This window comes from Triticum urartu, chromosome 3A (genome assembly GCF_056163025.1).
Source record: "Triticum urartu cultivar PI428250 chromosome 3A, HENAU_Tu73, whole genome shotgun sequence".
NCBI lineage: Eukaryota > Viridiplantae > Streptophyta > Magnoliopsida > Poales > Poaceae > Triticum > Triticum urartu.
The window spans coordinates 19351649-19367969 of NC_141875.1; the positions used below are offsets into that span (position 1 = coordinate 19351649).

At 43.9% G+C, this 16321-nt stretch overlaps 1 protein-coding gene across 2 annotated transcripts; it reads right to left on the reverse strand.

The window, feature by feature from the left end:
• Window positions 1-7000: 7000 nt before the first annotated feature.
• Window positions 7001-9928, reverse strand: LOC125547689 (endo-1,4-beta-xylanase 1). 2 transcript variants are annotated; one of them, XM_048711494.2, is made up of 3 exons: window positions 9771-9928; window positions 8676-9359; window positions 7001-8427 (listed from the first exon to the last, which is right to left on the reverse strand). In XM_048711494.2, the coding sequence occupies exons 1-3, from the start codon at window positions 9783-9785 to the stop codon at window positions 7279-7281; spliced, it is 1848 nt and encodes a 615-aa protein (XP_048567451.1). In that variant the 5' UTR covers window positions 9786-9928; the 3' UTR covers window positions 7001-7278. The 2 variants fall into 2 exon arrangements, with proteins under 2 accessions (XP_048567451.1, XP_087402155.1); XM_087546029.1 differs by lacking the exon at window positions 9771-9928 and adding an exon at window positions 9479-9737.
• Between the last annotated feature and the right edge of the window lie 6393 nt (window positions 9929-16321).

Here is a 16321-nt window from a genome sequence, read left to right on the forward strand (position 1 = left end):
TTTTTCTTTCAGATAGCTTTCATAGATTTTAAGATAGCTTTTTCTGTGAGCAAGCTGGACCTGATGCTCAAAGGACCTAAGTTCTAACCAAAGATGAAAATGTGGATAGTCACATTTCAAAGTGTGTTTTTTCTTCTCAGACTCATGTAAGCTTTGTCTCACTGTGTATCAAAAGAATGGTGAAAAAGGTGAGAACCAGTATAAACTAGGGATGGGGGATCATGCTTTCAAAGTTGGTCATGTTTCACAATAATACTTCTGCATGTGTTTGTGTCATCATCTTTATAGTGGGTGTGATGGATGTTGTAGGTTCATTGGTGACGACCAAGAGCTCATGCTCAAAAAAATGACATTGTCTTGCTTCGTTTCTTCGCCCCAGCTAAAGTGCTTGATCTCGAGAAGATGAGAGACAATTGATAAGAGTACTCTTTACAGGTGCATTTGTCAAATTCTAGCCAACAGATTGAAAGCGTGTTTCCCTATTTGTGAGTTTAAGTTCCAATCAATCTTCCTTTTCTTTTTGGATCCAAAGTAGAGATCATGTGACAGGTTGTTGATTATCCAAACACTCTTTCCTCTACAAGCGTGTAAATCTTGTCGATGGTTGTTTCCAACATGCAAGGACATGAGCACACACATTTTATATATCTATGTAAATCTTATGCTATGAAAGTTTTCAAGTGCAGACACGAAGCACCTTTCTGATTTAAGGAAATGATTGTTGATTTTATTTAAACTAGATGAAACCTGACATGTTGTTGTGGGAATGTTTTTGGTACATTTTGTGTAAACTATTCAAATCATCACTTCATTTTGTGTAAATGGTGAAACCATGCACTTGAAATAATTAACTTGTTATTCCAGGAATATTTTGCAAAGTATCGTACTTACCATCTTAGATAAAATCCTTGCACATTATACAGATCACATTTTCATTCATTCATTTGTGCGAATAGCACATATCGCATTATTTTAGAACTACAAATGTTTAATAATATAATGTGTGCTAGTGTTGACGTGCATTGCACATGCAAGCTTACTAGTTCTAACAAAAGTGCATTCATAGCCAACCATTCTATGGTTGTGATGTGGACATAACCACCATATATATACATATAACAAATATTATATGGCATAATTGTCAAGTGATTTATAATAGTAATTATTCAAGTATTTATTTCACTATTGGAAACAAATATACTACATATTTTTGTGCTTTATGCAGAATTATTGGAAGCACATACACAGTATGTATTAAAAGGCGAGATTATACTAAAGATTTTCCTATAAGTCAATCCATGTGGTCAAGCCAAGTAAGAGGAGCTCATGTACATGCATACAAGGGACAAATACTAATGAAGACATCATACAGGGGAGCTCATGTATGTGCATGTTTGCAGTACGTGCATGTGCATGTGTGACGTGGCTAGACTGCGCCGGTAATTCCCCAAAGAGGAAGGGATGATGCAGCACATCGACGGTAAGTATTTCCATCGGTTATGAAACAAAGGTTATCAATCCAGTAGGAGAACCAATCAACACTATGTAAGCGGTACCTGCATACAAAGAACAAATACTTGCAACCCGACGCGTAAGAGGGGTTGTTAATCCCTCTATGGTAAAAAGATAGATAAAATTATGGTAGTTTGTATAAATAGATCTTGCAAAAAGATGAAATAAAATAAGTAAAGGAAAATTGCAGTAAGGTATTTTTGGATTTTTGGAATAATAGATCTGAAAACAATATGATAAAAGATAGACCCGGTGGCCGTAGATTTCACTAGTGGCTTCTCTCGAGAAAATAGCATACGATGGGTAAACAAATTACTGTTGTGCAATTAAAGAACAAATAATTATGACGATATCCAAGGCAATGATCATGTATATAGGGATCATGTCCAAGAGTAGTAGATCGATTCCTGTCTGCATCTACTACTATTACTCCACACGTCAATCGCTATCCAGCATGCATCTAGTGTATTAAGTTCATGGAGAAACGGAGTAATACAATAAGAACGATGACATGATGTAGACAAGACATATTGATGTAGGAATAGACCCCATCCTTTTGTCCTTAATAGCAACGATACATGCTGCCTCACTACCCCTTCTGTCACTGGGTGAGGACACCGCAAGATCGAACCCATCATAAAGCACCTCTTTTCATTGCAAGAAAAATCAATATATTTGGTCTAACTAGACCAAAGATTCGGAGAAGAAATACGAGGCTATAACAATCATGCATATAAGAGATCAAAGAAAACTCAAATAATATTCATGAATAGATCTGATCATAAAATCGCACTTCATCGGATCCCAACAAAAACACCGCAAAAAGTCATTACATCAAACAGATCTCCAAGAACATCGAGGAGAACATTGTATTGAGAATCAAAAAGAGAGAAAAGCCATCTAGCTACTCCCTACGGACCCCTAGGTCTATGGTGAACTACTCACGCATCATCGGAGGAGCACCAATGAGGATGATGAACCCCTCCGTGATCGTGTTCCCCTCCGGCAAGGTGCCGGAATAGGGCTCTATATTGGATCTCATGGTTCTGGAACTTACGCCAGCTGGAATTGTGTTTCATCGACTCTCCTAGGGTTTCTGGAATTTCTGGGAATTTATAGAGCTGATAAGCAGTGGAAAGGAGCTCCGTGAGCCCGACAATCCACCAGGCCACACCTGGGCTCTCTGGCGCGCCCTGGTTTCTTGTGGGCCCCACGAGCCTCCCTCGTGTACTTCCTTGGATCCCAAGTTGCCTTTCGGTCCCAAAAAAAATCTCCACAAAGTTTCGCTGCGTTTGATATGGATATTCTGCGAAGTAAAAAACAAGCAAAAAACAGCAACTGGCACTGGGCACTATGTCAATAGGTTAGTCCCAAAAAATGATATAAAGTTCCTATAAAATGAAGATAAAACATTCAAGAATGATAATATAACAGCGTGGAACAATAAAAAATTATAGATACGTTGGAGACGTATCAACATGCCCAAGCTTAATTCCTACTCGTCCTCAAGTAGGTAAATGATAAAAACAAACTTTTTTTATGTTGAATGCTGCCTAACATGTTCATCACATATTCTTTTCTTTAGTAGCATGGACATTTGGACTTTTTAGATGGTTCAAAGCAATAGTCTATATTTGACAGGAAGACTTCAATACTCAAGCATATCAACAAGCAACCATGTCTTTCAAATTATCAACACCAAAGAAAGTTATCCCTGGCCCATCATGCTCAATCATTGATCCATTCATGAAGCACACTCGAATATTAACTAGATCCAATGCACAAGCATGATCATAGAGCTCCCTAGTTGGTGCTTTATAAGATAAAATGTAGACTCAAAATAAAAATAAAAATTGCATAAAGTAAATAGATAGGCCCTTCGCAGAGGGAAGCAGAGATTTGTAGAGGCGCCAGAGCTCGCAGATTAAATTGAGAGATAAAAATATTTTGGGAGTCATATTTTTCCCGTCAACGAAAACGACCGAGTAGTTCCCAATACTTTCCATGCTAAATACATCATAGGAGGTTCTCAAACATAAAATAAAGTTTATTCCTTTTTCCAGCATTGTTTCATAATCCATGGCTAGCCGTATCATTGGGGTATGGGGTGAGGAGTTTTAGTCCCATGGCGCTAGGTGTGGGAAAAGATGACCACCATATAAGGTGACTGCTTGCATTGCTTTAGAATCACTATAAGCACACACAGGTATAAAAAGTATTGCACCACTTGCAAATAGCATGTGTGCTCATGTGAAATTTCGTGGCTTAGACTTTAATGAAGAATGTTTTTATACTTCACTAACATTTTTTAATTGTACAAAAATTTTGGAAAATTTGTGTGAAGAAAGTTTTTTACACTTCATTAACATTTTTTTAATATGTGATGAACATTTGAATTTAAGCTTTTTTGAAATATATGTATTTATAATATTTCAAAAATATAAACAAATGTAAAAATTAAAAATAAACAAAACTAATACTTGTATATTAATGGGCCAGTCACCTACATGCAATCGTTGAGACGAGGAACTAGTCTGTCTCAAAAGTCCATAAAAAGGTTTTTCTTTCAATAGGCGAGATACAAACACACCACAAATGATATATATCGCCCATGCAAATCACCCACAGGCGCGACGACTTTGGCCGGGCCATTAGGCGCTAGAATATAAAGGGCAGAGTCGGTTTCAATACGCTTCTGAAACCTTCCGTCCGGTTTGGGAAGTTTTATGAAGGTTCTGTCTTTCCTTTTTTTCTGTTTTTGTACACCATTTTTCAGTTTCCTTTTTAATTTTTTATTGTTTGTTCTTTTTTATTTTTTCCTTTTTCAATTTGGGAACAATATACGCGCATTTTTTGAATTCACAAAAAAATCAAAAAAATCCACCATTTTTAAAATTTCATGAACTATTTTTGTATTGGCAAAATATTATATTCTTTGAACTTTATTAACTCAATATATGTTTTTCTAACTTGTGAATATTGTATCAAATTTGTGAACACTTATCAAATTCTACAATTGTTTTTTGAATTTATTAATTTATTTTAGATATGCTATCGTGTTTTTCAAACTCATGAACATTTTCCAACTTCATGAATATTTTTATAATCTGTGATTTTTTTTCAAAATTGGTGAATTCTTATAAATTCGCCATAATGTAGTAAATTTGTAAGGTTTTTTTTAATTCTGGAACAGTTTTTGTCCCTGGGTATTTTTAAAATTCGCATCTTGTTTTTTAGTTCGTGCATTTTTTTCAATTCATGATCACTTTCGAATTCGTGATTGGACAATTTTTAAAATGTTTGAGCATTTTTTGGTATACATGATATTTTTAATCCAAAATAAAAATAAATTGGAAAAGCTGGAAGAAAAAACCAATGCAACTCGCCTGTGTGCTTGCTCCCGTTGTCTTTCTACGGTTCCAAAAAAATTTCGCTAGGCTAGCTCCTGGTTGGCCTAGTAATCAAGTAGAAAGTGTATATCCCCACATGTTCCAATGATCTTGACTTCAAACATCAGTAGAGTATCTGCAAGGTGACAGCCAAACTTCGGGTTATAGTTGACTAGGCTGCACGACATCTTCATCGTCAATTATGGCGTGTTTGATCCGGATTTATTTGAATCTTCCTTCTATAGAGTCCATGTGGCCTAGAGCGTAAACTAGCCTAGGTGACCTCGGGTCGGCCTACTTGGGCCGACAACCAGAGAGGTGGGGCACCCTGAGCCCTAACAACACTTCCACGCGTATTTTGATTTATTGTTTGGTTTGTATTTACTCTTTCAGAAGATCTACTTTCTGATCTATATCACTATATTTCAATCAATTAAATCAACCAAAGATGAGATGGTGATAGTTTTTGGAGCTGTCCCTTTGATAACGACAGACATTTCCATTATGATCCAACATGTCTTGACACGCAACAATGCGCCAATACCAAACACATCAAGTGGCGGGTTTGCATCCCCTCGTGTTCCTTTTGACTGAAAAGATTAGTAGAGTATCTGCAGGGCGATAACCAAACTCAGAGTTCTGGACTCCACCACCTCTCCATCTTCAATTATGGCGTGTTTGATATGAATTTATTTGAATCGTTCGTGTACCAACTCTTTTGAAAGGCACCTATGCACCAACTTAATTACCATTACTTCTCTTCCAGTTTAGCAAGCATGCATGTATTTTCTGATCTTTTGTTTGGCAAAAAAAATTAGTTATATGCTATGAAAAAATAAACCTTATTGTGAAAGCTAGTTATATTTTTTGGTGATATATAAAACGAGTTTCGTTGGTTAAATTGACGATCTAGAAATATGTGCATGAAATACATGTAATTCGAGTTTCACATTAAAAGAAAAAAATATTCCGTCCCTAACAAAGACTTGTGTGTGTAATATATACAATATATGTCGGCAAAAGAAGAGTGGGCCTCAATTATAAAAGCTTGAGTTAGAAGTTCATATGTGTCAAACACAAAAGGTTAAGTTATGATAAGTAGAAGTCATCAAGAGTGGATTTGTAAAACAAATCAAGAATTTTTTGGTGACACAATTTGCATATAAGTTCAATCCTGGCATGTATTGAGATTATAACCAACATTAGACACGAGCACAATGACTAAGTACACTAATTTAATCCTTAAAAAATGAGGACATAATTGAATTCATTGTTTTCTTTATTTTTTCATTAGAAGATCCATTTTTTATTTTAAATATCTATATTTCAATCAGTTAAGTCAATCAAATATGACAACCTTTCGACTGTGACCCAAGACGTCTCGACACATGCATAATGACGCGCCAATACCAAACACATCAAATGGCAAAGCTAAATCCCATATGTTCCTATGTTTTTGACTGAAAACATCAGTAGAGTATCTTCGGAGCAACAATCAAACTCGGGGTTCTCGGCTCCACCACGTCTCCATCGTCAATTCTTGCATGTTTGATCTTGAATCTCTCATGCACCAACTCTATTTGAAAGGCGCCCATGCACCAACTAAATTACTATTTCTTCTTTTCCTGTTTATAAGGCATGCGCATATTTCCTTATGGCATGTTTGATCCAAGTTTATTTGAATCTCTCGCGCACCAACTCTATTTAAAAGGCACCCATGCACCAACTTAATTAATGTTCCTTCTTTTCCGGTTTATAAGGCATGCATGTATTTCCTTATCACCTGTTTGACCAATGGAATATAAGTTATAGTCCATAGGAAAAACTTTTTTTCCCAAAGAATTGAGGACATCCATGCCCCATACTTCGCCATTCGGAGAGTGACAAAGTCATTTTCCCAAAGTCGTCAAAATCAAGATCTATTATCAGAATTGGATCTGCGTTGTTCGTACGAATCGAGCGAGCCAAAGAACGTCAAATTCCGAATTCGCATCAAGAAATAGGGGCCAATTTAATTGAGGGCAACAAAACAAAAGAGGGTGCCGTGGCATTGGTATATACCCAGCAGCGGGCTTTGTTCTTAACCTTGCTCGTAGGAGTAACACGGTAAATCGACAAATCCACATTTATTTACTGCAATCCATATCTAAGACATTACTACAAATTACAATACGGTACGTGTGAGTCTGAATCAATCCTGCCTAATGGCAAAATGTAATCTCAACGACCCCACTATATAGCTAGCTACTCATAGCCCCGATCCCATATATATACTCATAGGCAATATGCTGGAGTACGTACGTACATGTCCACGTGTATCACCACCGACTCAGCAACGCAAGAGCAAGGACCCCGTCGGTGTGGAGTGGGCTCACCATCAGAGGTTCATGTCCACGACGAGCGGCTCGTCCCCCTTGTGAACGTCGAACGCGCGCCTGACCTGCTTCCCGCCGGCGCCGGCGGCCAGCTCCACGACGTACTTGCCGTGGAACCCCCTGAACTTGAAGTGGCCGTTGGCGTCCACCTTCCCGCGCGCGTGCGACGTCCACTCCTGCCGGAGCCCCATGAACCTGTTCCCGGCCTGGCTGATCGTGCCGTCGGCGTTGACGAGCTGGCCGTGGGAGCGCCACATGTGGCCCTGCATGAACCCCCAGAGCATGATCCCCTCCACGGCCGGGTGCGCGAACGCCTCCCGCAGCACCACCTCCAGGTCGTCGGCGCGCACCGCCTCGTCCGCCGCCGACACGTCCAGCTCCGTGATCCACACGGGGAGCTCCGTCGCCGCCAGCTTGTCCAGCGCGTCGCAGATGACGTCGCCCACCGGGTACGTCACGTGGCCCTGCACCCCGATCCCGCCCACGGCCGCGCCGCGCCTCTGCAGGTCGGTGATCAGCGCCACGTACTTCTCCGGCGTCGCGTTGGGGTCGTTGGCGCTCTCCACGTTGTAGTCGTTGACGAACAGCGCCGGCGCCGGGTCGATCGCCGCCGTCTCGCGGAACATGTGCGCGTCGATGTCGTCGCCGAGGCGCTGCCGGAAGAAGGCGCCGTGGAGCATCTCGTTGTTCACCTCGTAGTGCGGGAAGCGGCCGCTGTAGCGGGAGACGAGGCCCCGGATGCGGGACTCAACGGCGGCCCTGAGCTGGTCGGTGTTGAGGGCGCGGACCCACGGCTGCACCGAGTTCTCCACGGCCCAGAAGATGCAGTGCCCGCGCACCGGCTTCTTGAGCCGGTCGCAGAAGGCGATGAGCTCGTCGGCGTCGGCGTAGCTCACCTGCCCTTGCACCGCCTCCGTGTAATACCACTTGAGCTCGTTCTCCAGCACCGCCCAGTCGAAGTGCTTGGTGAAGAAGTCGACGAACGCCGGGTTCTGGATGGACGACTTGCTGATGCACGCGCCGATCGGGAAGCTGTTCTCCACCTGCACCACGCGGATGGACGCGCCCTTCACGGCCGCCGCCGCCGCATCGGCGTCGGCCCCGTCCTCCGACCGCGGGTTGAACTTGAGCACCACATCACGCTTGCGCACCTGCAGCCAACACGTAGAAAATGATTATCTAAATCCAGCCTTGCAGGCCATAGGTTTTGCATGCGCTTGAGTAGAATGCAATGCAATTCTGTTTCATCAAAAATCTGTCGCGCGCGTCATGTTGCCTATGTCATTATTCCTGTGACAAAGTTTCAAACTAGCATTCAAAAGTTTCAAAACAAAAAAGGTTTATAAATCGAAAAGATAATATTTTGTTGATATACACAAACTTGTTTGGTCACACGTACCTTGTCCGTCTTCTTCCTGAGGTGCCTGAGCCTTGCGATCTTGTCCACGGCGCACACGCGCATGTCCATGACCTTGATGTCCACCCCGGCCGGCGGGCCATGGACGTAAACCTCGGCGTGGCGCGGGTGCTCGTCGACCCGGAACGCGCCCTTGATCTCGGCCCACTTCCCCGGCTCGGCCACCAGCACGCCGCCGCCGACCCGCGCGCCGTCGTGCGTGCGCACCTCGACGTGCACGGGGTGGCCGCCGTCCGCGCTGGGGCCACCCTCCAGGGCAACCCAGCCGGCCACCCGGTACGTGACCTTGGGCTTGGGCGCGCAAGGCATCTCCCGGCATAGGCCGTCCTTCTCGTCCGCCCGGTGCGCGGCGAGGACGTACCGGCCGCTCGGCTTCCGCCTGTGCGCGCACGGCACGTCCTCCGCCGTGGCCGAGAGCGGAGGCGGCGCGTGGTCGTGGTGCACCGAGAGCGTGCTCGAGCCGGTCGATGCCCAGCCGCCTAGGCCGCCGTCAGCCAACTCCGAGCAGGAGCCGCCACGGTGCTCGAGCAGGTTCACAGGGAGGGCAGGCTCCTCCTCCTCGTCTTCGCTGCCGCCGTCCTCCGTCAGCTTCATAGCGATGGACGACTCTTCCTCCGTGCTGCTGCCGCCGTCCGCCCTGAGCTTCATTGCAAGCGCCAGCTCCTCCTGCACACGCACAGACGACATGTGTAACGATTCTTGTTGGGGATGATATCATATCGATCGCTAGCTTGCTCGATCAGTTGCTTGGCTTTAAAGAAGGAACTGATTGATCGGAAAACAACCGGCGGATGAAGATGCATGATTAGCTTGGAGCCCACATCTTGTCCAGCAAATTCACGCAAAACTGCTCAAGTTTGCGACAAAATCTACTGAAATTTACAGGGACGATACCAACACGCAACAAAACACATAAAGCCCATGCCATTTTCAGTCCAAGCTTCCATGATGTGCGTGAACATTGGTATTGCAATCATATAAACTAGACCAGCCAGGAGACTAGGCCTTGGCGGCATTTTGAAGTATTGCAATCATGCATGAGAGAAGAGCAGATAGACATGACAACATGTCACATACCTCAGCGAATGCCATGTCGACGAACCGGAGGGACAACGTCTCTCAACCACGCGGTCGATGTGTGCGCAGCGCGAAACGTGTGCGTTGTTGTTGCTGTTGTTGTTGCTGCTGCTATGATGGTGTTTGGATGGTAAGTGAGGAGGGATGAGAGGCACGCAGGGTGGCAATTTATAGGGCGAGCGAGTTCTAGATCCATGTTATGTTGGTCTGTCAGTTTGGCCGGCGATCCACATCCATGGGACAGGGCAGAAAGGTGGCCGAAGCCCGTTGCTAGCTGTAGGGAATGAAAGCTCCCCGTGCCATGGCCAATCTCGGCTACCTAACTCGTATCTTTCCTCCTATCTTTTGTACAACACTCAAGTTTGGGCAATGCAAGATTAGTCAATCAGGCCGGTTTGCCGGGTCGTGCCGCTGACATGCGGGCCCGCTTTTCGTGACCGTGTCTCGGGGGAGTAGGTTGATCTATCATCTAGGTCAGCTAGCTGATTATTAGCTTCATGATTATTACTTTTTGTTAGGGTTATGATCATTAGCAAAATCCAAGCATCTCCCAACTCCGATCCTTTTCTTGGCTTTCGGAGGAGTAGAAGTTGATCAATCCTTCCTTTCCTTCGGTCGTTGGCAGGCACACGCACACGCAAATGCGTAGCAATAGTCGTATTATATGTGCACAACTTAGGAGTAGCAAGCAGCCCGTACACATGTGCTTTTTTGGGAGTTCTTTTGAACTACACATGTGCTTTTTGACACATGATAATTGTACGTCTAGTTGCACTAGCCACTGTACAAGATACTCCTATAGCAAGAGGACTCCTCTTACTTTTTTTTTTAACATAACTCCTCTCCTCTTACTTCAAGAAATATGAACAGAGCGTATCACCATTTGGAGTAAAAGTCGGTCAATCGATCCTTCCTTCGGCGGTGGTAGGCACACGCAAATGCATAGCAGCACGAGTAGTATATTTGCATATACGTGACGGCCTACGAGCTAATGAAGAACCGTACAAATGTAATTTGTGAAAGTTCTTTCTACATACTCGTGCGCTTTTAACACATGAATACATGATGATGATGGTGGTACATCCACCAGTACTACCTCCGTCTTGTTTGACCTTACATTTTGACCTTAAATTTAACTACCAAAATATTAATGCATTTGATAAAAATAATAAAATTAGAAACTATATTGAAATACGAATCCAAAGATATAATTTTTTATGACATGCATTAATGTTTTGTTAGTTAAATCTTTAGTTAAACTTTGGCACAAATACAAAGGGGAGTAATAAATCAGGACAGAGGTATACTAGCTAGTAGTAGAACACACTTCCTTTGTACTCCGTACACTAAACTAGCCTAAAAACATCTTATATTTTGGTAGGAAGGTGCTAATATATAATGTGTGTCTTATATCTAGCAAGAGAACCTTCTGCTTTGTGAAATATGAACATAGTGTTTCATCATTCTAGGACTACTACTCGCAGCCGCCCCATTATTACATGCATGCATACGTGATGGGAACTTCCACTTTGATTTGCCGCCCCATATGCATAATTAAGAGCCTAATTAAGCTAGCAGCCCGTACGCATGTGTACCTTTTGAAAGTTTTTCTAAGTACATATATCTTTTTAACACATGCATGATGATTTTTTGAACACTTCAACACATGATGATGATGGTACTACTAGCTACTCTGGTCTAGAAGATATAATATACGTACTACGTCTTAGATCTAGCAAGAGATCCTTTTACTTTTGTGGAATGTGAACGGAGTGTTTCACCATTGGAGGCGTGCTTACTCGCAACCGTCCAATGACATACGTGATGGGCGTTTCCTCTTTCAGATCGCCGTTTGGACTTTGAACGAACAGTATATCTAAGTAAGTCGCAAACCATGGCGTGAAGCTACGAACATCGGCCGAGGCATGCATGGCCATGGACTCCTGGGTGATCTGTGACGTCCGTTCTCGAATCTTGACGGCACAAGCAGGCTCCTCAGCACGCATGCCGACCCACGAAATTGAGCACCGGCCGTAATGCATGCATGGATATCCTGACCTGGATTGCTTCAAAAGCATGGAAACACGTCCATGAGGAATTAATATGCGGCGAACGACGGATCGATCGTGCGTGCATGCATCCGCAAAATCGTAATACTAACTTCGTATCTTGCTCAATAAATCTTTTCCTTGCGTCGTCGAACATGCATCTCTGTGTCTCAAAAGACGTTTGAACAGATGCTAGCTAAGCTATTCCCTCTTATATATCATATCTGGGTTTTTTTTTAGAAAAGGAGGATGACCCCCGGCCTCTGCATTTAGGAGATGCATGCGGCCATCTTATTGATTATTCTCGAGTACCTTACAAAGTAAAAACAATAATATGCCTGAATCCGCCATCCTGGCAACATCTATCACTACTCCTATCCAAATGATGAAGAGGTGCAAGCTGGGTCACATACCCAGACCTCTCACCTAAGCCTAACATCTAAAGCCGGAGGCCTCGACCGAGCCATCTGCCGGGTCCGGGGCTCAAACCGGTCCGACGCACTCACATGTGTCATCGCTGCCATCTTCCACTGGTCCATCTTCAGAGCAGATTAAGGTGACAACCTTGGCAGGTCCTCCGTCATCGACGCCAAACGACGACCTCCACCTACGCGAGCCTTGGCAGGTCCTCCGCCATTGACGCCACCACAACGTCAGACGATGACCTCCACCTACGCGAGTCCACCTCCAAGCAACGGACGTAAATCCATGCTAGGATAGGGCCGCACCACCGCCGTCGCCCACCACCCACAAGCGCCCCCAACCCCAAGGTTCCTAAAGCGGCGCCTTCAAGAAGGGAAAGGCGCCGTGAGCGCCGCCGCTGCCTAACGAAGTTAGGGCTTTCGCCCGGGAGACCTAGGGGAAGGAGAAGTGAGGAGATCAGTCCATACCGACGCCTCCAAGGAGGGGAACGGCGCCCTCAGGCGTCGCCGTCGGCGCGGCCGGTCATGGCCGGCCAGGGATTTCGCCCAAACTAGATCCCCGCCACCAGCAGCGCCTCCTGTACAGAACCGGCGACCAAGAGGAAGCGCGGCCCGAACAGGGAAGGAGGGAAGGCACCAGATCGCCGCACCGACCGCCGCCGGCCACCAATGACCACCAGATCCCGCCGCCCGCGCGATCGGGACGCTAGATCCACCACTCGCACGCCTGCTAGCCGGCCGTGCCTTACCAATGGAGTCGCCGCTCCAGATCCGGGGTTCCCCATGCAGAGGCAGGGCAACCGAGGCCCCGCCGCCACCATCCTTGGCGCCCCGGGATTGCTCGGCGGTTGCCTCAGGCGGCGGCGAGGAAGGAAAGAGGGGAGGGGGTGAGGAGGAGGGGCGGCTAGGGTTGGGAGGAGGGCCCTTTGAATGAATGGGCATGTTCACGTGACCTCATGCCTTTTTCAGAAACAAAAACACGTCTAGAAGGGCCTTGGTTCACTGTGTGGGCACATATTTTGTGAGGATGTGATGAGGGCCGGCTATGGGTAGGCCAAATGAGATTATAATTTGGTGCACGGTCAAAATTTACTGAACCGGTTCCTAAAATTGTTTTTATTCGGAAAAAAAAGTTGTAGTTCAAAAAATTTAATATCGAAATTTATGGACCCAAACTTAAATTTACATTTTACTTTATTTGACCTGTTGGATGGTCTTTAAAATTATTCCTATGTTTTTAAGAATGATGATACAACTTTACTGATTGACCAAAGGCCGTACAATAGATCGAAGAAAATGAAACCACGAACAGAAAAGGTTATGATAAAACTGAGAGTTACACCAATATGATTTCAAGTCATGGATTCTATCGGGATCAAGATGAAACGTGGGCTACAAAGTGTTACGTCCCCTGCTCCCTCGTAACCTAGGCGTAGGGTGGAGGCTCCCGATGTATCTTTCCTACCTTCCCCGCCAGAAACCCCGTGGCCCCCTCTTTGTTTGGCAGCGGGAGAGGGCAGGGATCACGGGCGCGGATCCTCTGACTTCCCTTCAGCAAGGCCGCCTCTACCTTAGCTGGGAGAGCCATTGGATCAAAAGCTGGCAGTCCAGAGCGAGCAAATCACTGTAGCGCATGCATTGTTCATACAACATTGTAGCATGTGCACTGTTCATACAACACTGTAGCGCGTGCACTGTTCGTATCACTGTTTTAGTGGTCCTGTTGCGCTAGATCTAGGCGGCCCGTTCTCGATCCAACGAGTAAAAGTTGGGGAAAGGTAGAGGCACTGTTCCTCCCTGCCTTTGCCACAGCAAGGCAGAGAATCCACAGCCACGGATCACGTTGCTTCGTTCTGGTGGTAGGGTTAGGTTTAACTCAAAGGTTTGGTCTCCGTTCATGGGTGGTGAAATGATGGCGTCGTCATTGACGTGGAATAAGTCCTCCCCATCTCGTCCTCGATCCAGTGATGCTTCATGATGTCATCGACGGGACGTGTAGAAGGTGGTGCTTCCCTAGTTTGTTATGTGGGTCAGTTTTTTGTGTGTGCAGGTCTGTCCCGGTGGTGTTCACAGAAATATCGGAACACGGGAACCAGAAAACAGAACAAAATGACAATGAGGAAATTGGCATAGTGGTCATGTGTTGATTCATGGGGATGCTGACATGTCTCTTCTTGGTTTTGTAATGTATCGGAAGCAAAAGGAATATCTCTCCTTGGGGATAAGGCTGCCCGTAACGGGAGTATCATAGGTAGTATCATGCATGCCAACTAAGCAATTTTGATGAGGTGGCATAGAATTAAATGAAGAAAGAGAGGCTTGAGTATCATATCATGATACAGTATCATATTAAATGATGTGCTACTTTGTGTCATGCATGACAATAAATGTAGTTCTCTATGATACCAACATATGATACTATGCATTAAGGATGTAGTATCATAGACTAGTATCATATGCATGATACTAGTATATGATACTCCCCATTACAACCAGCCTAAATGATGTGTAGTCATTAAATGCCCAATGATCTTGTCTGAAGTAATTCTTAATAACCGGGAAACCCCGCACGACTGTAAGGGGGTGCGGTCGGACAACTGACTCTTGATGTAGGACGTGTACCGGCCATGACATACTTTGGACACAACCCCCCGTTCACCGCATTGTGATCACATCGTAACGGGTGTCTTTTAGGTCCATGTGTAGTATCAAGATGAGATCCCAAGCATAAATACAAGGTTGTGAGTTAAGTTCTCGTACCCTTGCCTATTTCCCTAACATTGTTTACATCCAAAAGGTTGTTAAAGTTCTGGTTAAAAATTGGAACATTTTGCGCGAACCATAACTTGTTTGAATCTATTTCATAGAGTGCTTCCTCCCATGGGTCCGATACCCAGGGTCACTCCTTGGGAAAAAGCTAAGGGGACTTTCTGCAATCCAAACCGGATCTCAAAGGGTCACCAGTAATGCGAGTTGACCATTGAACACATGATCATGAAATAAATATATGACCATGAGAGAACCAATAAATGAGAAATCCCCATGATTGAGTGACAAACCTCGTCGTAGAAACCTTGCAGACTCTCAAACTTATCTTTTTTTAGGCAACTCTGAAACTTATCTACTTAACCAAATATATATACACATGTACTCTGGAAACCACTGTCAATGTATTAATTAGACATTTAAGGATACTAAAGAGATGTGAATACACATATATATACATACAACAAATTGGTCTATGGTGTCATAAAAAGTATTAGTTTCTATGATATAAGGAAAGTTGATTTAGCAGCGAGGTTTCAAGGTGCCATGCATGCCTTAAAAAGAAAAGAATCCAAATAGTTTAATTGGAAAATATGTTTCAAATTTGAAGAAAAAATATTTGCAATGTTAGAAAAAACATAGTGTAATTTTAATATTCTTATATTAATATTTAGCCCATTATTATGTCAATAATTTTGCTAAGTGTAATACAAAATTAACACAAGTAGTAACCTTAAACTAGAGGATAGCGATTTGGTGAGAAGTAATAAGTCGTGCTCGGGAATGATTGGGCTATTTCTTTTCTTGTTCCCATTCAAACTATTTTCTTATAATACTACTTATACATATTTAGAAAGCTAATTAGGTGGCCATGACTTCTCCGATGGAAAGCTTAACTTTTGTAGCATCAAGTTCATCGACACCTATGCATACACAAAGAAAACGCCAAGATATGTAGTCCTTCGCTCTGGTAAATAATGATCAGGCAGATGGCTTCTACCGATCGTCTGAAACAACTCTACTCTCATCGGTCTCAATGTTGTATTGACTGAATAGCGAACGGCACGTGGTTTTAATTATTTTAGATTACATATGTGTCAATTTTGGGTGTTAAATATTTTTTATTTATCAATTATAATCCCACTACTAATTATGATTCTCATGTTGCATTATTTACAACATGTGTTGTAAAAGCCTCTCACATATATATCACATTGATTATGTTGTTGAGCGTGTCTTAATTGGTTTTGTTTGCATACTTGCTTCTTTTTAGTTCCGAATGGCCGCTTTTTGTGGTGCATTCTTAGTCTTGATG

Coding starts and splice junctions, on each gene's coding strand:
- LOC125547689 (XM_087546029.1), bottom strand. Junction 8,428..8,675: donor TCAGGAAGAAGACGGACAAG/GTACGTGTGACC, acceptor TGTTGGCTGCAG/GTGCGCAAGCGTGATGTGGT.